General features: G+C 39.9%; 2 protein-coding genes across 2 annotated transcripts; both read left to right on the top strand.

Moving 5' to 3' along the window:
* Positions 1 to 899: 899 nt before the first annotated feature.
* On the top strand, positions 900 to 7,203 carry LOC138588756 (transmembrane protein 26-like). The gene is made up of 6 exons (XM_069659009.1): positions 900 to 1,090; positions 1,708 to 1,804; positions 1,971 to 2,060; positions 3,803 to 4,011; positions 4,211 to 4,290; positions 6,902 to 7,203. The coding sequence occupies exons 1-6, from the start codon at positions 900 to 902 to the stop codon at positions 7,201 to 7,203; spliced, it is 969 nt and encodes a 322-aa protein (XP_069515110.1).
* Positions 7,204 to 11,223: 4,020 nt separating this feature from the next.
* On the top strand, positions 11,224 to 21,062 carry perp (p53 apoptosis effector related to pmp22). The gene is made up of 3 exons (XM_069658878.1): positions 11,224 to 11,615; positions 17,434 to 17,574; positions 19,389 to 21,062. The coding sequence occupies exons 1-3, from the start codon at positions 11,411 to 11,413 to the stop codon at positions 19,598 to 19,600; spliced, it is 558 nt and encodes a 185-aa protein (XP_069514979.1). The 5' UTR covers positions 11,224 to 11,410; the 3' UTR covers positions 19,601 to 21,062.
* The last annotated feature ends 1,476 nt before the right edge of the window (positions 21,063 to 22,538 follow it).

The raw sequence follows: 22,538 nt of genomic DNA, 5'->3' as shown, positions 1-22,538 counted from the left end.
TCTACACGACTACGAGGAGAAATATTGTACTTTGTACTCAGCTAAATCTTTTTGACAGCCATACATGTTTGACAGCACGTTTGCTTCTAATATAAAAGTACATTTTATTTTATATATGTAATAATATGCATTTTATACTGTAACAGTTTATTAACTTAAATTAATCAAACTGTAAATTAAATATTAATAAATCAATATATATGTATATAGAATGCTTGAAGCCGACATACGTAAATCAGAAATAATAAACTTATAAGATAGTATATAGTAACTTTTAACTTTTATCATACTACAAGTACATTTTGCGTCAGTACTATTTTGTTATTACATTTTAATTCATATCTATTACTTGCAATGCAGTTATTATTATTTTCACTTCAAGGTGATTTCAATGGAAAAACTACGATATATATTGAAAGTATGAACGTGCAACCTTATCGTTAGTCTACTTTACGGTCCAGTTTGTGGTCGTAAATTGGATGTTCTTAGAATGCCACCCAGCAGAGGAAGTGCTGTTGTTATTCCTGGTAAATGAACGCATGATGTAATGCTGCCCTCTCCTGTACACTCACAGCGTTTGTGGTGGAGTCACCCACAGATCATAAATCATATTCTGAATGAGCTATGAGACACAGCTTGCTTTGTTAAAGTGCAGCCTCTCGACTCCATAGCTGCGCCATTACTCTCCACTATCTGATCCCAGGTCAGGTAGGACAGGATGGGACTGTCTGTCTGGGCGGGGCTTAAAGTTTGGGGACTTTGTTCGAAAAACTACATCCAATATTTTTTCCCCCTCACTGTGGAGGCAGCCTTCACCGGCTCACTCGGACTTAACTTTTGAGGAATAACGGGACAGCTTCTGTGCACCGAAACCGACCTGCAACCAGCGAGCAAGCGTGATGGGTCTGTTCAAGTTTCTGTGTGCGATTATAACCCGAGCGTTATTTATCCTGGTCTCTCTGACCGGGGTCTGGAGGGTGACACGGGTTAAGGACGTCTCTAATTACTGGTTCCTCACTTTCCTATTTCTACCGCTTGTGGTTGAAATGGTCGTAACACTGAGGAGGCGAAAGGGAAAAGATTACAAATGGTAAGATCGGATGCATGCATGTCAGCGTCTATTAATGTATTTGTAATTACATTATGTTTGCAAATTTATGGAAGTATTTTTAAATTTCTGGTTTTCAAATTCTTTCTTTGCTTAATAGTTTGAAATAAATTATGCTTTTGACATCTTCTCTGCCTTCATCCCTTCCCCCATCTCCCTAAATACCCCGTATCCTGCATGTCCCTGTGCTGCTATTGTTCAAAAGGTCCTGGGACAGTGAGGATGGGGTGGTACCCCTAACTGCTCCAGGGACTCAACTACTTCCTCCATGACTATACTTAGTTAATCTGTAAACAATAATCTGTTATCTTGACATCTTCTTTTGTTGATCTTGCTCCTTTAATGCAGCAGTCATTTAAATCATACAAACCATAAAAAATAATGTAATAGACCTACAGTACGTCAGATTTTTTTCCTTTATTTGATTGGACAGTGGATAGAGTTGTGAATATGGGAATAGAGAGTGGGGATCACATGCAGCAAAGGGCCAAAGGTCAGAGTCAAACCCAGGGCCACTGCGTCAAGGACTTTGTCTGCTTTGCCTTACATCCATGTCTTCTATGAATCTTTACTCATAGATTCTGTTGGTTGTCTCGCAGGTTTTCGCCTCCTATTTTTCTGTTTCTCATCAGTATCATCCCCTCCATCTGGATCCTGGAGCTCCACCACCAGCAGGACAAAGCCAACGTCCACCAGGTACCCCACGCCAAACATAACAACATCATGCTTTTATTTATTTGTTGATCCATCAAACACTGCATTTAATTCTACACTTGAGGCATTTAAGCTTTAATTACAGTGATAAACACAAGTACAGTCTGTGAAAATCAGCCTGTTAAACAACTCTTTCATATGTCTTCAGTGCAGAAGACTTGACTCTTGGAAGAATGTTCGCGGAGTAATCACTCTGAACGAGACCTTGGGAAATGTCACATACCAGAAGTACCTGGAGGTAAGAGTGACACACTGAAAAATTAATTTGCTTCACTCGACTCTCATCATAGAGCACATTTTCTTTTATGAAATGCCAGCAAAGAACAAGAATAAACAGGCGTGAGAAAGGATTTTTTTTTATGATGATTCTTGGAAAGTACTTGCACTGCAGTATAGATCATACAGAGTATTTGGAGTAGTGAAACTAACCAAACGTTCCAAATTAAAGCAACAAAAAAGTAGGTCCTAGGAAAGTAGCTTATAATTACTTTTGTTTTCCATTCAGTGTTGCAAATTCATTCATTCAGCTTTATCACAGCTCTGTTCTTCATCGATGTGGGGAAGCCAGGCAATTAACCCCCCAGAAGTCGCTGCTCTTGACCAGGAAACAGTGTGACACACATCACAACACAGGGCTTTTACTGTTCAGCTGGATATTCTATGTTATATACATTATATATATATATATATATATATATTATATATATACATATATATATATATATATATATATTAAAGTAACTGTGATTGTGTGAGGTGGTTTTCTAAGCCCTCTATCTGGTAATAAGCCGGTCCTTATATTGGGTTTTCCCTGAGAAGACTAACTCTGAGAAGAAAAACATGAACATCAGAGTACTGGAAAGCAAAATGTAGCCCCAGTGGTTAATTAATTAATAAAGAATCTACCAATGGGAGAGACAGAGTTTATCCTGATAGATTTAAAATGACACATACGAGCTGATCAGAGAAGGCCATCATAGAGACTTGCAATGCTAATAGATTATAAAAATGGTGAAGTTTTGCCCCATGTGTTTTTGCTCATTTCAGCGTTCAGTACATTTCCTGTTTTATTTTGTGATACTCACCTCACTGCTTTTCTAACCCTTCACTTCCTGTTCCTCTGTGTGATTGTGTGCCCTGCCCTGATTAGTGTCAACTGTGCCTGATTAGCTTCCCCTGTAACTAATTAGCCCAACGATTCCAAGTGGTAAGAGTTTTTTGGACCTTCTCCTGAACTTTTGATTCTCTCTCACTCCTTGGATAAGTTTGCCTTATAGGACTTACTTACTATGGGGGTCACAATCTGCTTTTGGGGCCTCTTTTATGCGTCCCTGTTAACCATAGCATACTAATGTCTATATAGATATTGGCACCACCCTCTACATGAAAACTAAAATAAACTGCCACATTCATTTAAATAACAGAATTGTGCCATTTACAACAACAGGAGCCTGAAAACAGTTTGACCGATAACATTAAGAGCAGAGCATTCCTAGTGATTTATGTAAACAGCTGGACCACCACACCCGTTTAGCTCAGGGGAATAAAAAGGCTAAAGTTTGGTGGGCAAATCTCCAAAAGCTGGCTGCAGGCCTCAGCCCTTTACTGTGTTTCAGTTACAAAACCATTGTTCAAGCTGGGGAACATAATGGAGCCATTAAAAGGCTTAGGCTGCTGATATTCTATATGTGTCTTATTGTCAACAAAGCCCATGATATAAAACACATCAATATGTTCTACTTACAAGTGTCATAATGTTTTCCTACATGCCCTTTTATTAACATTTGCCAAAACGTACAGCTGTTTTAGAAACTTGTCAAGCCTTTTTTTATCAACAGCTTGGATTCATTGCTGGAATGATATGAACCAGAAACGTAGCAATTACTATTAGCAAGATGACCCGACGATTCCTCGCTGTAGACGTCCAAGCGTCTCAGAAAAACTCCCAACTTCAACTTCAATTCTCTCTCCCTTCTCCAGAACATTAACGAGGCGTTATCAGCTGTCTGTTCCAACGACTGGATCCTGGCGCTTCATCAGATCCTGCTCATCCTCCTCATCGTGGGAAAGTGGCTTCTTCCCCTCGGCGGCGGCGTCACACGCGGCGAGCTATCGCAGCTTCTCTTAATTTTTGTCGGCACTGCCGCGGACATCTTGGAGTTTACTAGTGAGACGCTTGCAGATGTCAAGTAGGTCGTTTAACACTCTTCTCTTTGATCGTGAATTCCTTTATTCTGTATGTACGTGTATGTCTGCTATATGTCTTACCGGAATCACATCCCTTAAGTGTTTTGATGTTTCAGTGTATTAACAGAAAAAGCATCCTCCCACTGATTTACCGAAACTCATGGGACTGGCTCTTACTGTGTGTTTCCTGTGTTTTTGCAGAGAGACGAGTCCCCAGCTGGTCTACATCATCCTAGCTGTATGGACTTGGAGCATGCTGCAGTTCCCTCTACATCTGGCCGGTCAGTGCCTTCATGTGTAAAGCCTAAAACTTGTGTGCATTTTAAGCTTTTACAGCCGTGTATTGTTGTGCATCACCTCCTTTCACGGAGTGACAATCTAAACAGTGTGTTTAGAAATTGGCAAAACATTAGAAAAGTCAGCAGCGTCCGGGCCAGTGCTGTAAGTAAACACTGCTCCTCTATCTCCAGCTTTGTCAAATTATTAACCCAACAATCTGTTTTCACTTCCCAAGCCTTCCCTTGAATATACCACAACAGCTTTTAGCAGATACATAGGAAAGTCCCTACTTTCAGATATAAGCTTCTTCTAAAAGCAATCACTCACAGGAAGTGCTTTACTTGGAGAGTTTGTATAAACATTGACAGCCTTTGGGGGAAACCCATTCCAACATTTTATACATAATTACATTTAAAATGACACATACGAGCTGATGAGAGAAGGCCATCATCCTGAAAAAGCCCTTTTCACACAGAGAAAAGAACAGACTGTAAACCCTTCCCATGAAAAGACATTACAACGTGATCGGACACAGTGCAGCTTCGTTCCCGGAAAAGACATCCGCCATTAATGATGTCAGTTATTCATAATCCATCCTTAAGTAATTTACAAATGGATGTGCTTCTTAACAATGCTACTTTTATGTGTAGCTTTACTTATGAAGTGCATTTAGAGCACTCAGCGCTTTTCAAAAGAACTGTGGACAGTGTGTGTCCGCTCATGAGGGTGTGTCTGTTAGTGTAAACCTGCAGTCACCCCCAGTATGTTTGAATGCTGCGTAAACTCAAAGTGTTGACATATGTGTTCCACATGTTCAAACATCTGAGTTACAAGGTTTATTTTTTCCTTATGGAAAGGCAGTTAAAAAAATGTGAGTGTGTGTTGTAGCATGATTTCTATCAGCCCATAGTACGCCCAGTTTTCATGTAATGGTAAGTCTGACTCACTGGATGTAGACTGTGCATAAAAGCCGCTAATTTGCCAGCGATTTCAGACTAAGTCACATCCTTCCACTAAATGCCCCTTACCATCACCAAAACAAAACCCCCGGCAGTACAGTCTCATAGTCCCATCAGCCATAACATTATGACCACTGACAGGTCAAGTGAAAACATTGATTATCTCATTACAGTGGCACCTTTAAGTGGGTGGGATGTGTTAGGCAGCAAGTGAACATTTTGCCCTCGAAGTTGATGTGTTGGACGCAGGAAAAATGGGCTAGAGTAAGAATTTGAGCGACTTTGACAAGGGCCAAATTGTGATGTCTAGACGACTGGGTCAGAGTATCTAAGAGACTGCAGCTCTTGTGGGGCAGGTGCATTTCTAGGGGGAGGCCTGGGGTGGTATGGGCCCACCCTGAAATCTGATTGGCCACCCCATAATCCTAAACTATGATTGTCTATTTGCCTGGTCAGAGGTGGGACTTAAGTAACAAATAAACTTATTGGGCAGTGTAGCAACAGGCCGCTAGTAGCTTGAGTGACTGAGTGATTTGTCGATACTTAATACTTTGACTTTTGGATATACATCTAAATTTTGAGTCCCTAAGGAATAAAGTATGGAAGGTTTTTATGGTGCCACTCTGTGTCATTTTTTAAATAAAAAACCTATATAAAGGAACATAGCACCTAAATGATACCTTAAGTAGTTAAGGTAGATAGATAGATGAAAAAAAAGTTATTTGGAAATGTGTACACAGTGCAGTTTGAGTGTGGGGCTGCGTAGCCGCAGACCGGTCAGGGTGCCCATGCTGACCCCTGTCCACCGCTGAAAGTGTCTAAAACAGGCACTGGAGCATCAGAACTAGCTATGGAGCAATGGAAGATGGTGGCCTGGTCTGATGAATCACATTTTCTTTTACATCATTTGCGTCACTTACCTGGGGAAGACATGGCACCAGGATGCACTATGGGAAGAAGGCGAGCCGGTGGAGGCAGCGTGACACTTTGGACAATGTTCTGCTCAACAACTTCAATTTATAGGACAGGACTTACTGTATAAGGCTGTTTTGGCGGCAAAAGAGGGACGTACACCATATTAGGCAGGTGGCCATTCAAATGGAACTAGCTTGCTAGCTTGTCACAGCCCGGCTCTTAGACTGAGACAAAAAGGGAGACACAGGGGTATACTAATTAACAAAGTAATTTATTTACAACAAAAATAGTCAAAACTAACAAATAGGTAGATATGAATAATCTGTAAAAGTCAGTTGTGTGTGGCGTGGATGAGTGGAAAGTGCTGCTTGGACGTTGTGGTGTAAAAACAAAGAAAAGCAAACGAAGAGCAACGCAGAGGTGAGTGTTGAGAGGAGGTCGGCCCAAGACTGGCTGCTGCTCTGGCTTAAATACATGAGACACACCAGTGCCAGGTGTGTCCCATAATCCTGATTAGCCTGCCACCAGGTCTGCAGCCCTGCAGACAGAAAGCAAAAGCAAAAGTGAGTGTACCAAGTAGGCCAGGGCTAGATTTTATAAAATGACTAGTAGACCAGTTCAAATATAACAGGAGAAACTTGTGTAAAGAGTGAATGTGCAGCAGATCCAATATGTAGTGATAAAATGATGTTTCATTCTACCACTGAACTCCTGTGTTTTGTCTCTTTATTTTCAAAAGTGGTGAACAACAAGCCGGACAGTGAGAGGGACCCGGGGGCCCAGGACGTGTCCTTTCTGAAAAAACACAGCACGGACTTATGGAGCATCGTGGAGGCCTTGTTCATCCAGGACGGGCCTTTCCTGGTTGTCAGGCTCACCGTCATGACTTACTTCGACGTCTTCCACCAGATGCTGGTTTTCTTCACCATCAAGAACTTCCTGGTGCTCGTACTGAACTTGTACAGGTTGGTTGTTATATGTCAGGACTTCAGATCCTCCAGCAGCAGCACCAGCACGACCAGCACTGTCCTGGAACTTTGACGATTCAGCTCAGGTAGATGGAGAGATGTTACAACTAGTTTTACAGTTACATTGGACTGGTTAAAATTACCAAATGGAAATGCTTGCTTTCTGTTTTATTTTCACAATGCACTTAACTCTGTGGAATTAATTAGTTGTGAATGAGTGGAGAAAAGTGAAGGCAATTGTTTTCTTACAGTCTCAAGGGGATGAAGTTTAAATTCTACATGACCAACATTTATTCAGTGCTGGGACGTGACCACGTGCACGTGATCATGCCGTGCTAAAACTTTAGGATGCAGAGAAAAAAGAAGGACACAGAGCAGGAAAAAGGAGTTAAAACACCAAGTGAAATAATATCCTGATGTGGTCACATGTTAACAGATAATAGCGATTGAAAGTGGTCCTTGCACAGCACCAACAGGAACTGAAGCCAGACTACTGTTTACATAAGCCCAGAGGAAGTTCAGAGGCACTTCATTGACCAGCCCATTACTCCTGGATATAACTGAGCTACATTTTACATCAGTAGGATTTTTTAAGATTATTTTCTTATACCACTAAAATTCAGCTTTAGCCTTCCTAATGCAATCCTTTCTTCAGATAACTGTAAGATCCGAAAGAAAACCTGCTTGGCTGATAAGCCTGCACCCCACAGACATTTGTCTCTGTGGTTAAATTAAAGCATCAATTCTGTGTATTTTATCCGTTCAGACTTTTCTCTCCTCGATCCAAAAAAGGGTCAAACAAGTTGTATATAAAAATCTCTGTTTCTCGTTCAAATTGTACATTTAATTTGCCTTCTAAACAAGAGCCATATTAGTAGAGCAGATGCCTTTCTAGGCCTTATGGTGGTGCTAGAGTGAGGGTCATTGGGTCACCAAAACTTGCCAACATGAATGTGTCACACGTGTATGGTGATCCACCAAATATATTTAGCATTATGCTACTTTGCACTTAGCATATTTGTCTTATAATGATTTATTATATTTTTCTCAAAGGAGACGATAGTAGAAAATAATTCATCTCCAGATAAGAAGCTGATTTTTTTTGTCTGATGAGACAAAGTTAAGACGATTGTTAGTTGGAAATTTTCCTCTGGTAGGTTTTCTAAATGTAATTCCTGGAGTCTTTTTTTAAGTGGAAGTGAGAACAGGCAAGAAGAGGAAGAGAGGAAGACAGAGAGATATATTAGCTGACAAGTGTTGACATAAGCTCAGTTTGACGAAGAGCAACTTTCCTGTGAATCCAGACAGGAAGTTTAACTGATTGTAAAAGTATACCATCCTGTGGTAGTAGGCAGTTTGAATCAGCACCACGTGAGAATGACCAAAACTTATGATCTTTGGTGCCGGAGAGAAGCGGCCCTTTATTAGTTAATGCAAAGTGATCCTTTCCTTACTGTAACTGTTAGTAAGCTTTGAATGATGGTTATAACTCTGTGACATGATAGAAATCTAAATCATAAGACTGAAACATGAAATTGCACTCAGGTAATCACCTCAGTTTGAGGTGTTTTTGTGGCGTTTCCCTTCAAACCATTGTAGTCTTTTTTTTTTTTTTTAATGCCAAAGAATCAGTATTTTGACTCCCTGCTTTATGTGAAGCTGTTTGGGTGACAACCTCAGTACAAACATGCAAAAATTAGTTATTGTTATTGTCATGTAATCTTTTATATTTTTTGCCTCAAATGTCCTCATTGCAGAATTATACATGTGTATGTATACAAGTTATTTTTTTTTATCATATTATCATTGTTCTATTTTAATGTGGCTTGGGCTACAACAGCCCAAATAAAAGAATACAATTGTCGGAGTCCTCATTTTTATTTATTTCAGAATTTGTCTTTCGGATATAGCTTTCACTCAAGTGGCGGAGTGGAGGAGTAACTTAAATTTACTCAAGTACTCTACTCTACTTTATTTTGGTAAATCCATGCTTTGCTAAACTTGTACTACAATACATGTCAGGAGGAATTATTGTACTTTTTACTCCACTATTAATTTCATCTCTGTGGTTTCCAGCCACTCTGATTCTACAGAACATTAACTTAACATTTGTTTTGAAAGGGACCATGTGCATTATTAAACATGAATGTTTCCATTCAATGCTTTGTACCACAGTTAGCTTAAAGCAAATTTTCATCCGCACTCCCTTGACAGATGAATTAGCTTTAAGCTAACTCTGGTACAATGCATTATCATAGTTGCTGATTACAGTAGATCAACCTAGGTTGGATGATAAAGTTATAAAAAGCTCCCTGCATCGAAAATAACAGGAGGGCCCCTGAAGGCCACATTTCTTTTGTTGCGTTTATCATAAATGGTAATAATGGTATTAACCTTAGTTTACAAATTATTATATTGTGTTTATATATATATATATAAAAACACAATAAGTATAAGTATAATCTCTAAAAGGGGCCATTTTGCCTTGTGAGTATTTTAACTTTTTATAGTTGAAGTACATTTTGCTTGTGTATGTACTTAAACTAACACTGAGTAGTATAGTTGCATCTCTTACATCTAACTTGTAACAGTAGCAACTACTTTCATTATTTGAAAAAAAACATCCAACCTAAATACAAATATAAATTGTGACATTTGACAGTTTTTTCATTGACTTCTGTCTCCCTACTGTGGACTTCACAGTTATTTACATTTGAATTGAGTGTGTCATCTGCTGACGTCCTTCATCACACCCTCTGTGAACTCACAGTTTGTGATGAGATGTTGCATCACCTTTATTTAAACAGAATTCATGAATCAGAGCGTTACCTTGTAAAATCACCAGAGCAGCTTATTTATTCATCGTCTCCAGATGTCAACCGTCACATGATTTGCTGTGTTGCTGTGCAAACAGAAAAATCTCTAAGAGGTGTTCACATATGGTTAAGATATACTGACCGTGAACAGTATAGCATTCCATTTACATTATTCATTAACATTCTTAAATGGACTCAGTGTCCTCCTGTGTCCTGTTTACAAATAACCGCACTTTGTTTCTCCATTTATTTTGTGTATCTCAAGAGATAAAATAAGATTACTTTACTGTGGCCATGTAACTTTTACAGCTAAAGAAGAGAAATGACAGTCATCCATCCATCCATCCATTATCTATGCCGCTTATCCTGTTCAGGGTCGCGGGGGGCTGGAGCCTATCCCTGCTGTCATTGGGCGAAGGGCGGGGTACACCCTGGACTGGTCGCCAGTCAATCACAGGACTGACACATAGAGACAGACAACCTTTCACAACAGTCATATACGTTACTATTAACATATTTTACAAATAAAGAATAAATATAAAACATACGTTATACACCCCAACATGGATACTAACCTTCAGTTAAACTTAGACAAATCTAAAAAGTGCATTACAGTAGGGCAAAAGATCATAGGCTACTAGTGTCTTTCCTGATTTGTTTCCCTTTCTCCAAGGCTATTGTGACCCTTAGTGTATGGACAACATTGATGCAGCAAAGTATTTTATTCTCAGATATATGTAACAAATACCATACAAACCACCATATGTTTTTTTAACCTTGCCCATCAAATAGCCTGAGTTTACCATTGTGTAACTTTAACTTATTCCATCTTGCACCACAGAATCCATGTGAGTATTAACCCTTAGCAAGCACAAGACAGCATCTCAGATTCACATGGTGGTCAAAAGTATACATGGACCTTCATTGTAAAGTGAGGGTACAGTGAATTATAGCAGAGACGTTAAATTATTATGTACAGTATCATATGAGCTTGGCTGTCCTCCTGTGGCGACTTTATGAACTGCGTCATCTCACAATCCGTCTTATTTCTCTCTTTTCTACCTCACCTCTCAAACTCTGACCAATCACAGACCACCCCTTAACAACCTGTTGTAATCCATATTCTAAAATAATAACAGATTTTGTGATTTAAAAAGTCGTTAATGTGAGTCAGGATTGAGGTAAACCAGGCGAGTGAAGTTTGTGGGTGTAATATGACACGGTGAATGGGGCTGGGCTTGACTCAGCTCTCACAGCCAAACAAGCCCAGCCTTCAGGTCCCGAAACAGGTTTGCATTACACACTCGGGTGGGGCTGATATCTGGTATCCACACCACACCCTCTGACAAACTCTCTCTTTGCTAAAAGACGAACAGGACGCTGTTTATTCAGACGGACTTCACCGCGCTAGCCCTCGTTTTGTCCTTCTTCTGCTCCCCGCTCCACACGCTCCTATCGTCGGTCATGTTCCGCTGTGGGATCGCCTACCCCCGGTGCAGGTGGATTGTGCCCCTGCTGCTGCTCTTCGCCATTATTTTTGACATTATCGCCATCGCAGCCACGTCCGGATGGGTGGAGGACGAGGACGCCAAGTCTCACTACGCCAGCATGTGGGACCAGTGCCGAGGCAGGAATGATAACTGGGACTGCAAGTCTCTCATGGAGCACCGTAAGTGTCAGATACAGCACATAAACACAGAGGAGGACCATAAACTGTAGATTAAATGGCACGAAATAGAGGAAATATATAGTTTATACTGCCAATAATGTGAATTTATTCAGTGTAGGTCTCACTTGGGTGTTAAATTCAACATTTATGCAAGGACTCGACCTCTGATAGTAGCTATAAAGTCCAGACTGAGAGGGAAAGTAAGGCCTGCAAGCCTCCCATTGAGTCTGAACTTTGGTCCTAACTGGCCTTTTATCACTCCAGCCTGGGCAAATACAGTAGAGAGGGAGGTTACATTCAGGTGCTTGTAAAAATCCTAACATACTCTTCTTCAAGTTTACATTGTATTTTCCAGGAGGAGAGAGTTCCTGAAATTCTGCCTCCTTTTAATTATTAGTATGTATCCTCTAGGCCAATATCACATAATAGAAAACCTTAAACTTAAGTACTGTCGACTACAACAAAGGGGCAAAACACCGTTAAAGAAGAGAAAATAGTAGTATTTGTAAGACAGACCGATTAAGTTTTAAACAAAGACACAGATCATTTTTCATTTTTATACGACTGAAAGATTGTGCTCTGTTCCCTGTAGCGTCTTCTTTTGCTACTGCCAGGAGACAGAGCACATTTTTATCCTAAATCTGACTTTAATATGAATACTGATTTTAATAAGAGCTGCAGGCCAGTGTCATATCAGAATGATTTAATAATAATACACCAGATCAAATCTTATGAGGCAGACAGTGGCGGTGCGTTCCCAGCCATCACAGCTCTTTTATTATACATGAAGTCTTCCTTTTTTTCTGTTAATCTTATTTTTTTCTACAGGCGTGAAAGCAGAACATTTTTACCACTGTAACTATTACGTCTGCCTCACCTTGCTGGGACTAATACTCCACTGTTACGGCACCATTTTAGCTGCAACTGCTCAGAGTGCTGTCAGTTTTGCGTCTGCTTGGGGGCAAAATTCAACAAGTTTTAAGACAAAAATAGACAAAACACCTGCAGCAGATGATGAATATTTTAAATAGTTTGGACCTCGACTAGAGAAAGGTGGATGAGAAGCAGATTTTAAGATAGCTGTCTGTAAGACTTTTTACATTAATGAGTTTTCCCGTTGGTGTTAGAGGTCCTACCAAAGATGCAGGATATTTGTGACGCACACACACAGACGCTCTGAAAGGATGTGAAACAATAACTGTAACAAAGCAGACTACTGTTCTCCCTCTCTTTCCTCCTCAGGTTGTGTTAGTGTTATTCCACACCCACAGTCACAAACAAAGACTGCATTGTAGCCCTTATCAGACCCCATGGAAGTCGAGGCTAATAGCACCTAGCTCCTCTGTGTTGTGATCTGCAAAACATAACTTCTCTTTCAACACTTTTTAATCCTTAGTCTCATTGATGATTTTGGTCAATTTCAGTATCATAAAAAACAGCTGAGTCCTTAATCAAAGCGCCTATGACCTAAATATTCCTTTATATTTTACATAAGCTAGTTGTGGCTGTTGAAACTTCACACAGTTTAAGTTTACATAACCCCAGTGCTGATGTCAAATCCTGACATCAAGGAGATTGAAGACTTTTACAAACTTAAGTTAATTAATAAGCAGATATTCTGGTATTTGTTTAATCATTGGAGTCATTTTTCAAACAAAATAGACAAATATTTGTTTTGAGAATTTGCTGCTTTTCTTGGTCTTACATGATCTTAAACCGAATTTTGAAGGTTTTTTTCCCACTGTCAGAAAAAAAAGGATATTGAATTATGTCAAACTGGGCTCAGGGATTTTATGATGTATTTTTCACAGTTTCCTGGCACTTAAAAATTGGCAGATAGTTAGATAACTTCAATATTAACAAAACTCAAAGTTATGAAGGCAGTGAGTCCTGTCATTTACTCCTCTTTAGCTCAAGTACTTTCCTTCTATGTGAAGCCTTCGCTGCTTCTGTTTTGGACCCTTTTTCCCTCTCAGCAGGACCGACACAGTTAAACAAAAGACCATCGCAGCTGCCAGAACACCACTGGCTCAATCTTGGCTACATTTTTGCCTCGAGGTTCCTCTGAGCATTCCTGTGTCACAGCTCTGGCCCAGATACTTGTGGGGAATGGTTGTTGAACTGCAAAGTGAGGAAACAAACACAACATGAATAGTTTAATGGCCGCAGGATGCAGTGAATATTGGCGTCAGACTAAACAGTGTCCCTGTCATTGTTTTAAGGCCGCTCCCTGTACAGAAGGGAAGGCCTCGGCTTTCCTGTGAACTACAGGAACAAACATGTTTCATGTTTTGGCATGACATGCAAAACATATGGAGGGCAGGTAATTACTGGTTTAATGTGAATCATCGCACAAGGTTATGACGTTATAGATAATAAGACAATAAGAAATTTGTTGTACCAGTTAAAGCAAGGTGAAGCTAAAAGGCAACTCTTTTTTCCATCCATCACTCCAAAACCCAAAGTTATTCCAGTTATTGTCATAAATGATGAAAGAAAGAAGCAAATCCTCACATTTTACAAGCTGAAATCACAGATTATTATACATTTTTTCTTGAAAGATTACTCAATTCATGATTAAACCCTTCATTTTCTGCCATCATTGAAGATTTTATCCCTTTTCGCCAACTCCTGCACGATTAAACACACCACAATCTTTCACTTCCTCTCTCGCATCTCTCCGGCCGAATTCCTGTCACATTTTGTTAACAAGGAAACTGAAAGCTTTTCTTTTTCCACCAAACAGTAGTTACCTAAAAAGCACTTGAATTAAAACACTAAAACTGTGTTCCCAGCAACAAAAGCTGCCGGCTGTGCAGGTGTCCCATTAAAATGTTTTCAAGGAAAGTGCAGGGAGTCGAGCTGGTCCCCGTTCCCTGCATGAAAGCCTTTTTCTACGAGGTTTTTGATGAATATTATCCTTGACTGTAAAACCAACGCTGCCCTGAATACCTCAGAGCTAACACATTTGTCACGGTCAGGGCTTTATGCAACACGCGTGGGAGTCGAAGTGTGTTTCAACATATAGTTTCAAAGTAAAAGCCACAGATAAGAACCTATTCAGTAAGTGTAGCAGCGAAGCCTAATCTGTTTAGTTGTTGATCACAGGAAGGAAACAGATGTCGAACAGCAGGATGGCTTTGAGTACGAGCGATCGGGACGGGCAGTTCTAGTTCATGAACTGTGTTTATTAAGTAGAGAACATTCCCCGGCTTCCAGACATCTGCTAATGTTTCAATAAGAAGAACGTTAAGAGAACATTTGAAAGCACCTAAGCTGACTTTAAGAATTTTAACATGACGGCAACAAGCAGAGCTCCTTCTGTCCTTTGTTTTGACCATGAATATGCACATTTAAACTACTGTAGTGTATAGAAGTAATCAAACCCAGAGTAATCGGCACATTTCTTCAAGGTAATGGCGCGTTTCATGTGTTCGCCTGTCTTCTGGTAAAAACAAGGGACACACCTGACCGGAGAGCGAGGAAGAAAGTTAACAATCTTTTTACGTAGCTAACGTTACAGCTGTTTTATTAAAATAAAATGATACGATACAAATAAATATTTAATCCTTTACTTTGACACTTAACACGATCCCTGCCTGAGATAGATTTTTCATCTGCATTGCCGCTGGTGAAACAATGAAGACAACATTTCCCATGATCCCACGCTACTTAACGAAGATATCAAACAAAGTCTTCTGTTATTGTTTTGATTGAAAGATCCCTACAACAAAAATAGCGTACTGTCCCTTTAAGTAAATTTCATTTTTGTTAGTTTCTTTAACAAAGTTGAAGACAAATTAAATTCACAACAGCACAGATATGATAGCAGTGTGTCAGGAAACCGCACCATGCTGGAGAGCTAAGCTAATTATGTTCAGCATTTATTTGTACATTTTTATGCTCCTTTTTAAAGAATTACAATTTAATACGTTAAACTGAAATAATCTGACTGAATGTTCAGTGATATTTACAGTGTAGAAAGCTAATTTCCTTCTTTAAATGACGTTTTTTAGCCCTATGTTGCATTTATGTTTGGTGGGAAAATCTGACTCTCCCAGGCTTGCTGCTATCATCCACGTGCTTCGTTTATAAACCGTCTTATCTGAAGAAGGATAACTAAAACAAACTATTAAGCTCTGTGCCATCATTACTCTAGTAACAAGATTAAAACGCTCAGGATGAGTCTTAATCATTTTTATTCGGGTCCTGACAGGACTGTGTTAATGAATCCGCCAAAGGCAGCACTGTGTCGTTAGTGTGCTTGAACGCCACTTAGCTTTATTATGTGTAGAGCTGAAAATTGAACCAGTTGAACTAGTCTGGTGTGTGTCAGTTTGTGCATGATGATAGAAATACCTCAGGCTGAGGCGGGTAGGGCATTACCTGTACACACACACACACACACACACACACACAAACAGAAGTATGAATAATTTAGGGTGTTGTCCAGTAACAGGGAATTGGGTGTGACGTGTTTAAACCACTCAGAGGGTTGACTGCAGTCTTACCATATTGAAAAATTTTAGGATTATCTGTACGAGTGTTTGCTTTATCAGTAAGTGTATAAGTAGAAATGGACCTGAATGCTAACATGAAGCCTTGTTCAGAACACAATAAACAGAACACTAACAAAAAGCATCCAAACTGAGATTATAATACACTGTAAAAACGTCTCTACATACAGCGCAGCGGCAACCGCTCCATTACAAGAAGGGTTTTTCTTTTACATTTGATGCTTTACACAAAGTGCAGCACGCTTAAAATCTGTCAAGCCCCTCACACATGCAGCCACGCATGATCACACTTGCCTGTTTTAGACTTTATCTCTTCTACAACCTCCTGTAATTACAGAGGCCAAGTCCTCACAGCGTCACAGAGGGACAAACAGAGTAAAAGGGCTGTTAAGGGTGCGGCGGGTGAGTGCAGCAAGCAGACAACCCCACCCCCCCGCTCGCTCTCTCTCTCTTGATATCAGCTTGAACTTTACTTTAGGAATGTGCGGTTATGAGTTCATGCTGTTAGTGGCTATAGAGAGAGATGTGCAACAGACTGAGGACACTGAACTATACTTTACTGCTTTTGGAAATAAGTTGGCCTTGAGAAGTTACGGGAGGACAAAATGAAGTAAAAACTGTGTAAATAACTGTTATTAATAAACTGACTCTAGAACATAGACTGTATGAAATAAGTAGACGTAGCCTACGCAACATCACCCTTTAGTTTCTGGACCGGTTGTTTATTTGGAGCCAGAAGGAGGTGGGCGGATACACATCACTCCGCCTCTATCCTGATTGACAGGTCACAATGCTAGTGACTTGTCAATGACTAGTTAGCCACACCCACACGCATACTCTTCTTTAAGGTCAATAATACTCTAAATGACACCATATTTTACAAAAGTGTTAAAGAAGACTTTAAACTAACAAATGAGACCATAAACTCGTCAGGAAAATGTTTACTGAGGTATTTAATCAATTGAAAGTAGGGTCGTTTTTTCATAGACTTCTATGAGGATTAAGGCACAACAGCATTTTTCAGACCCAGGAGGCTACATCCAATTCTTTTATACAATCTTTGCCCTAGAATCATCTTTCCCTGCCTTTATAGATACATGGCACTTCCTGTAAAATAATGTTGTATCAGCATTTTAACTACAAAAAACACTGTCTGGTCATATGTTTGGGAGAATATAAACTTTGTATAAAAATATATCACACAAAAAAAAATGTTTTCAATGTGTTCTTCAGGTGTTTTACGAGTCTCTTCCATTTGCTAGCTTGTACCTAACAGGATGTTTGTTTGTGTTGTGCTCCAGCTTGGGCCCAGGCAGTCGCTGCTCTGATGATCATCGGCCTCCTCATCCTCATCATCGCCTTCATCATCTCCTGCGTGGCTCTATGCTGCTCGCTCAACATCAGCCTGCTGCCCCTCATTGGAGGGCTGTTGATCATCGTCGGTAAGATATACACTCTCACGAACACATTAATACGCATGGTAATGCCCAATTTTGGCGGGTATGAATACGAACCAGTTTGAGAATGAATTAGAAATGCTTGGTGCTGAAACGGAGAGCATTGCATAAAATCTTTAAATTAAATCTAAAGTGTGGCGACCAAAATCTCCCAATTTCAGTTGTTTTTTAAAAGAAAGTGAAGTCAGTTTTAACTGCATAAAGATCAACCCTCAACCATAAATGAGATTCACTGTCGCTGATAACAAAGTCGCCTCCGGTCTTACAGTGCCTGATATTCCATCCTCTGACAACATGTTTATACTTGCATGTGTGAGTTCTGCACTTTCACTGAACGCCTCAGGATAATATAATTAAAAACGGGTACATATTTTTCCACTTGGCTTAATACCACCAGGTTTAAGGTCTTGAGAGATATTTGTTTTGTCTGTCTCTGGACAGTTTTCATTCTAACTGAAGAAATGGTGCCTTCACAGTGAGGCCCGAGGATAACACTGATTGGTCAGGACATTGTTTCTAGACACACAAATGCTGTTTATGAATTAAAAAGTAATATATCACAACATTTTGAAACCTAATTCTTTAAACTTTAAATAATGAGAGATCATAAGAGAAGTTCTTGAGCGTTAAATGTCCTCCAAACATGAGCGGCCGTACAAGAAGTTTGCCTGAATGAAATAGTCTAAAATGAATTATGATGATTTAAATCAGTAAATATGTGCAGTATAACCATAACCTTCTATATTACAAGTTTCAGTACTTGTTGCTGCATGCACAAAAAATAGTGTATACTGATTTGAGAGTGTGAATTAGAGTTTTAACAGACTGAGAATATGAGACATTAAAATCAGACAGGGAGACAAAAGTGTGTGTGAGAGGAGAGGAAAGTGGAAGTACTTTGAAGGGACAGCGGGCGTGAAAGCACAACCTGAATCCAATAGAAAGAGTTTGAACATGATCATGTGTGAAGAAAAGGAGGAGAGGGAGTATGAATGAAAAAGAGCAGAGGACTCGGAGAGTTAGTTAGGCTTTCACTATAGGAGGCAAGGGTGAGGTTTTGGTGTGACGTTTCCATGGGAACAGCTGGTTCGGTCTGTTTATGTGACTGACTCACAGCAGAGAGAGTCTGAGAACATGGGACGGAGCCAGACTTCACAACCAACACACAAAAAAATGCGGCTTGTCATAAATCATGTGTATTGTGTTGTCGGCTCTAAATGTGCCGGAGGGAGTTGAGTGTCGTTTTCAGCGCTGAAGTTTGAGAGAAATTTGGCACTGGGCTTCAACAGGATGGGCTCCGACTAAGTCAGTGTGTTCCTTTAAGTCCTGTCGGCTCGGTGGTGAAACACTTAACCTAAAAAGCCAGACAGATAATTTGTAAGTTAATAAGATAATTAATAAGTACTTAATAATAAATTGTGAGGCTTCTTCTCATACATTCAAACCAGCCCTGTGTGATTAATAAAAAGTGTTTTGTTTAGATGAAGTATCACGACTGACTCACCTGCCCTCCTTAGCTTCAGGGCGTCAAGGAACGCTATAACTGTCACAGAAAAGTGCATCACAGAGTCGCACCTTTCTCCAAAATCTGTCTGGAAATTCTGATGACACCAATCAGTGCCAGCGCCGTTTTTCACGTCATCTGATCACTGTCTGCAAAGACTGAGTCACCTCGATAACCCAGATGTCGATATGTTGATGTAACTCTAACACACTCGTGTGAAACCATTTTTAACACTCTGCTGTTAGTGTCTGTGTGTTACTCACCTTACCTCACCTCTCTGTCTCTCTCTCTGCAGTTGTTCTCCAGGTCATCGCTCTGATCATCTACCCCTGCAAATTCAACGAGATGATCTTCGAGGGCAACTACTACTACACCTGGGCGTACGGCTTCGGCTGGGGCGCCACCATCCTCTGCATCGGCTGTGCCATCCTCTTCTGCTGCCTGCCGCGCTACGAGGACGAGCTGTCCGGCATGGCCAAGACCAAATACATCTACACCTCTGCTTAAAGACAAAAACCTGCACATACACACATCCAGTTACAACCGTTTCCACTCGTCACTGTGAGCTGGATCTGTGCTGGCCATTGAACATTTTTACGCTGCACCGTGTCACCAAAGATCCACGATGGTTTCAGTTTAAGTAGATTTTGGTGGGGCATTGGAAAGTTAGAAGAAAGGGGTGATTGTTTCTGGAGGTGGACTGTGATGAATATAAAAACCTCTATTTTAGGTTAAATCTGCATCATAAAAAGTGGTTTTTACCATTGTATTTTTTCACATTCTGCATTTGAGTGAAACATATTCCTCATTTTATCTGTATTTTTTACCTGCCGTTCTCAATGCAAGATCACCAAAGTGCACTTAACCCAAGGGATGTAATTATGTGTAAAGCATTGCTTGAGCCTCATTTATTTTAGATAAATCGTAAAAACCTAGGACGCAAAAGGAATGGTTAATCATTTTTATATCTTCTCGTGTGTTATTGTTAGTTTTTGCAGTTCTTTAGTGTGTGTGTGTTTTCTCCTTCTATGTTGCTGTGTGTGAGGGAAGAAGAAAGCTTGGACTCGGATGCTGAATGTAACCGGACTACAAATAGAAATGTAGTTTAAGTGTTTGCACCTTTTTTATGCTTTTTTTTAAATAATTCTAACCTGCTTTTTATCTCAATGCGTTTGAATTTTAATGTACTACCAAATAGGGTTATAACTGTGGGAGTTTGCTTTGCTGTCTTTGCATCTGTCCTGAACTCAAATTATGATAAAAACACTTAAGTAGACACAGCGGTGTATTTTCACAGACATTGTTGAGTATTGTTTCCATTTTGACACAAACTTTTATTAAGTATTACCTTTTAGGAGGGCAAATTTGTAAACGTATGTGGCTGAAATGGCCAAAACATCAAGAAATTTGCATTAGTCTTACAAAAAAAAGTTGTACTCTGTTTAATAATGATGTAAGCATTTGATTTAAAGGGAACAATAGAGACTAATACTGTGTTTGCCTCAAAGATGTCCTTCTACAGAGTTTGTTCAGAGAAATTAAAGATTAAAATATATTTGACCAATCATTTATCTATTAAAGATTATTTTGATAACCATCTGCTTGTTTTGATGTGACACTGAGACCAATCCTCTGACATACTGTGTGATAAATTTGTGCCTTAGCCTCTTCAGCGTTGTGTTAAATATTCAAACCGGTCAGTCCGGTTTTACTGACTCATGCTTAATTCCAGTCATCGGCTGCATCTCCGCTCATGCCGCGTCCAAATTCGGGCCCAAACAAGACCAATTTATTGTGTTGATAACACGAAAGAGTTCAAGGGAATCATGGGTTTAAACTGTACCATAGAGGATGTCTTCAACGTTCATCTTCTCCTGGAAGTCACCCTGCTGTCATTCTGCTGTAGTTCAAATTGATTATTTTTGGTAGTCTGTGTATTTTTATCTAATAAAAAGTTTCTTCTTTTGAAGAGGTCACATTTTCTGACTCTTTTTTGTGCAATGCAGTGACCATGATCATGTTTGGAGGCTGTTTTTTGATTCACCTACGCGACGTGCGTATAACAACCCATCTTCTACAGTTGCCCAAACATGATCGCATTTCTCAGGAGCCACGGCAGACAAACATTCAAAATAAATATCATATAAACGCCTAAAATTTACAGAAATTTTAATCCAAATCTATTCGGCAGTTTGAGCATTTTGTTTACAGTGTCTGTTCGATCAGGCAGAAACTCCAGTTGTATCCAGTTTGTGTACGGTTTCATACATGGTTGTCGCCACACACAAAGGAACGTAGTTAATGAAAAACACAGATGATCCACAGATGTGACTCATGATTTATGAGCTGCACACACACACCCAGAGAGCCCCACCCAGGGACAGGGCCTGAGTGAGAATTAGACTTTGCTCAGCGTGTGCTGACAGCTCTGGTTTCACTGCGAGAGGAGTGGAGACACAAAGAGCGCCCGGGAGAGAAAATGACAAGAGGGTGAGAAATACAGAGAGAGGGAGAGGACTGCGGGAGAATGAGTAACTAGTGTAAAGTTAACAAGAAAAAGATACAGAAGATACTGCACTCCGCCCTTGTTGTGTCTGTCTCATTTTACGTTACAGTAAATCACGGTGTAGAAATGCCTGCATTGTTCTCTAGAAGGATTGACATGTTCAAGCTTGAAGCACCTCTAGCGACTACAGGTAAAGATAAAGATCCAAACCTATGGGAAAATATTGTGCAAAACTTGCTCAGCTTAGATTTCTCACATTATCAAACAGAAGAAATTGACATCATATTTCACCATTAACATGAATTACAGGACTACAAAAATGATGGTTTATAGCTGTGGAGAAAGAAGCATACCTAATCTTTACTTAAGTAAAAGTAACAATCGGCTACTTTGATCTTATAAATACTTCATTACAAGCAGAAGAATGCAAATCCTGCATTCAAAATCCTACGTAAGAAGTATGATGGGACAAAAGAACTTAAAGAGCAGAGGGGAATCAACTCTCTATATAAAAGCAAGATGGCAAGCAGAACTAAAGGTCCAAACACAAGAGGAGGAATGGTACCACATGTGCGAGACACAATGTACATCTACAAATTCATTAATATGGAGGGAGTTCTGCTGGAAAAACTTAACTCGCTATTTTATAACACCAAAACGAAAATCTAGGCAACTCGCTATACAACAAAACAGCTGGAGACTGTGCTGGAGTGTGTTAGCGGACCATGCACACATCTTCTGGAACTGTACAAAAATTAGGATATATTGGCAAAATGTTAATTTAGTTGTAAAAAATGTCCTGGGATATGAAATCCCAAATACTTGTCCAGTGATGTATCTTGGGAATATTGAGAAGGTAGTAATGAGAGAAGACCTGTACCTGACTAAAGTATTACTCGCAGCAGGTAAGAAAGCGGTCACAAGATACTGGCTCAATGT

Source organism: Semicossyphus pulcher, unplaced genomic scaffold (assembly GCF_022749685.1).
Source record: "Semicossyphus pulcher isolate SPU_LCO1_2020_fin unplaced genomic scaffold, fSemPul1.0.p SCAF_12, whole genome shotgun sequence".
NCBI classification, from domain to species: Eukaryota; Metazoa; Chordata; class Actinopteri; order Labriformes; family Labridae; genus Semicossyphus; species Semicossyphus pulcher.
Note: the sequence above shows the minus strand (reverse complement) of the source record. Positions and strands in the feature narration are given on the sequence as shown.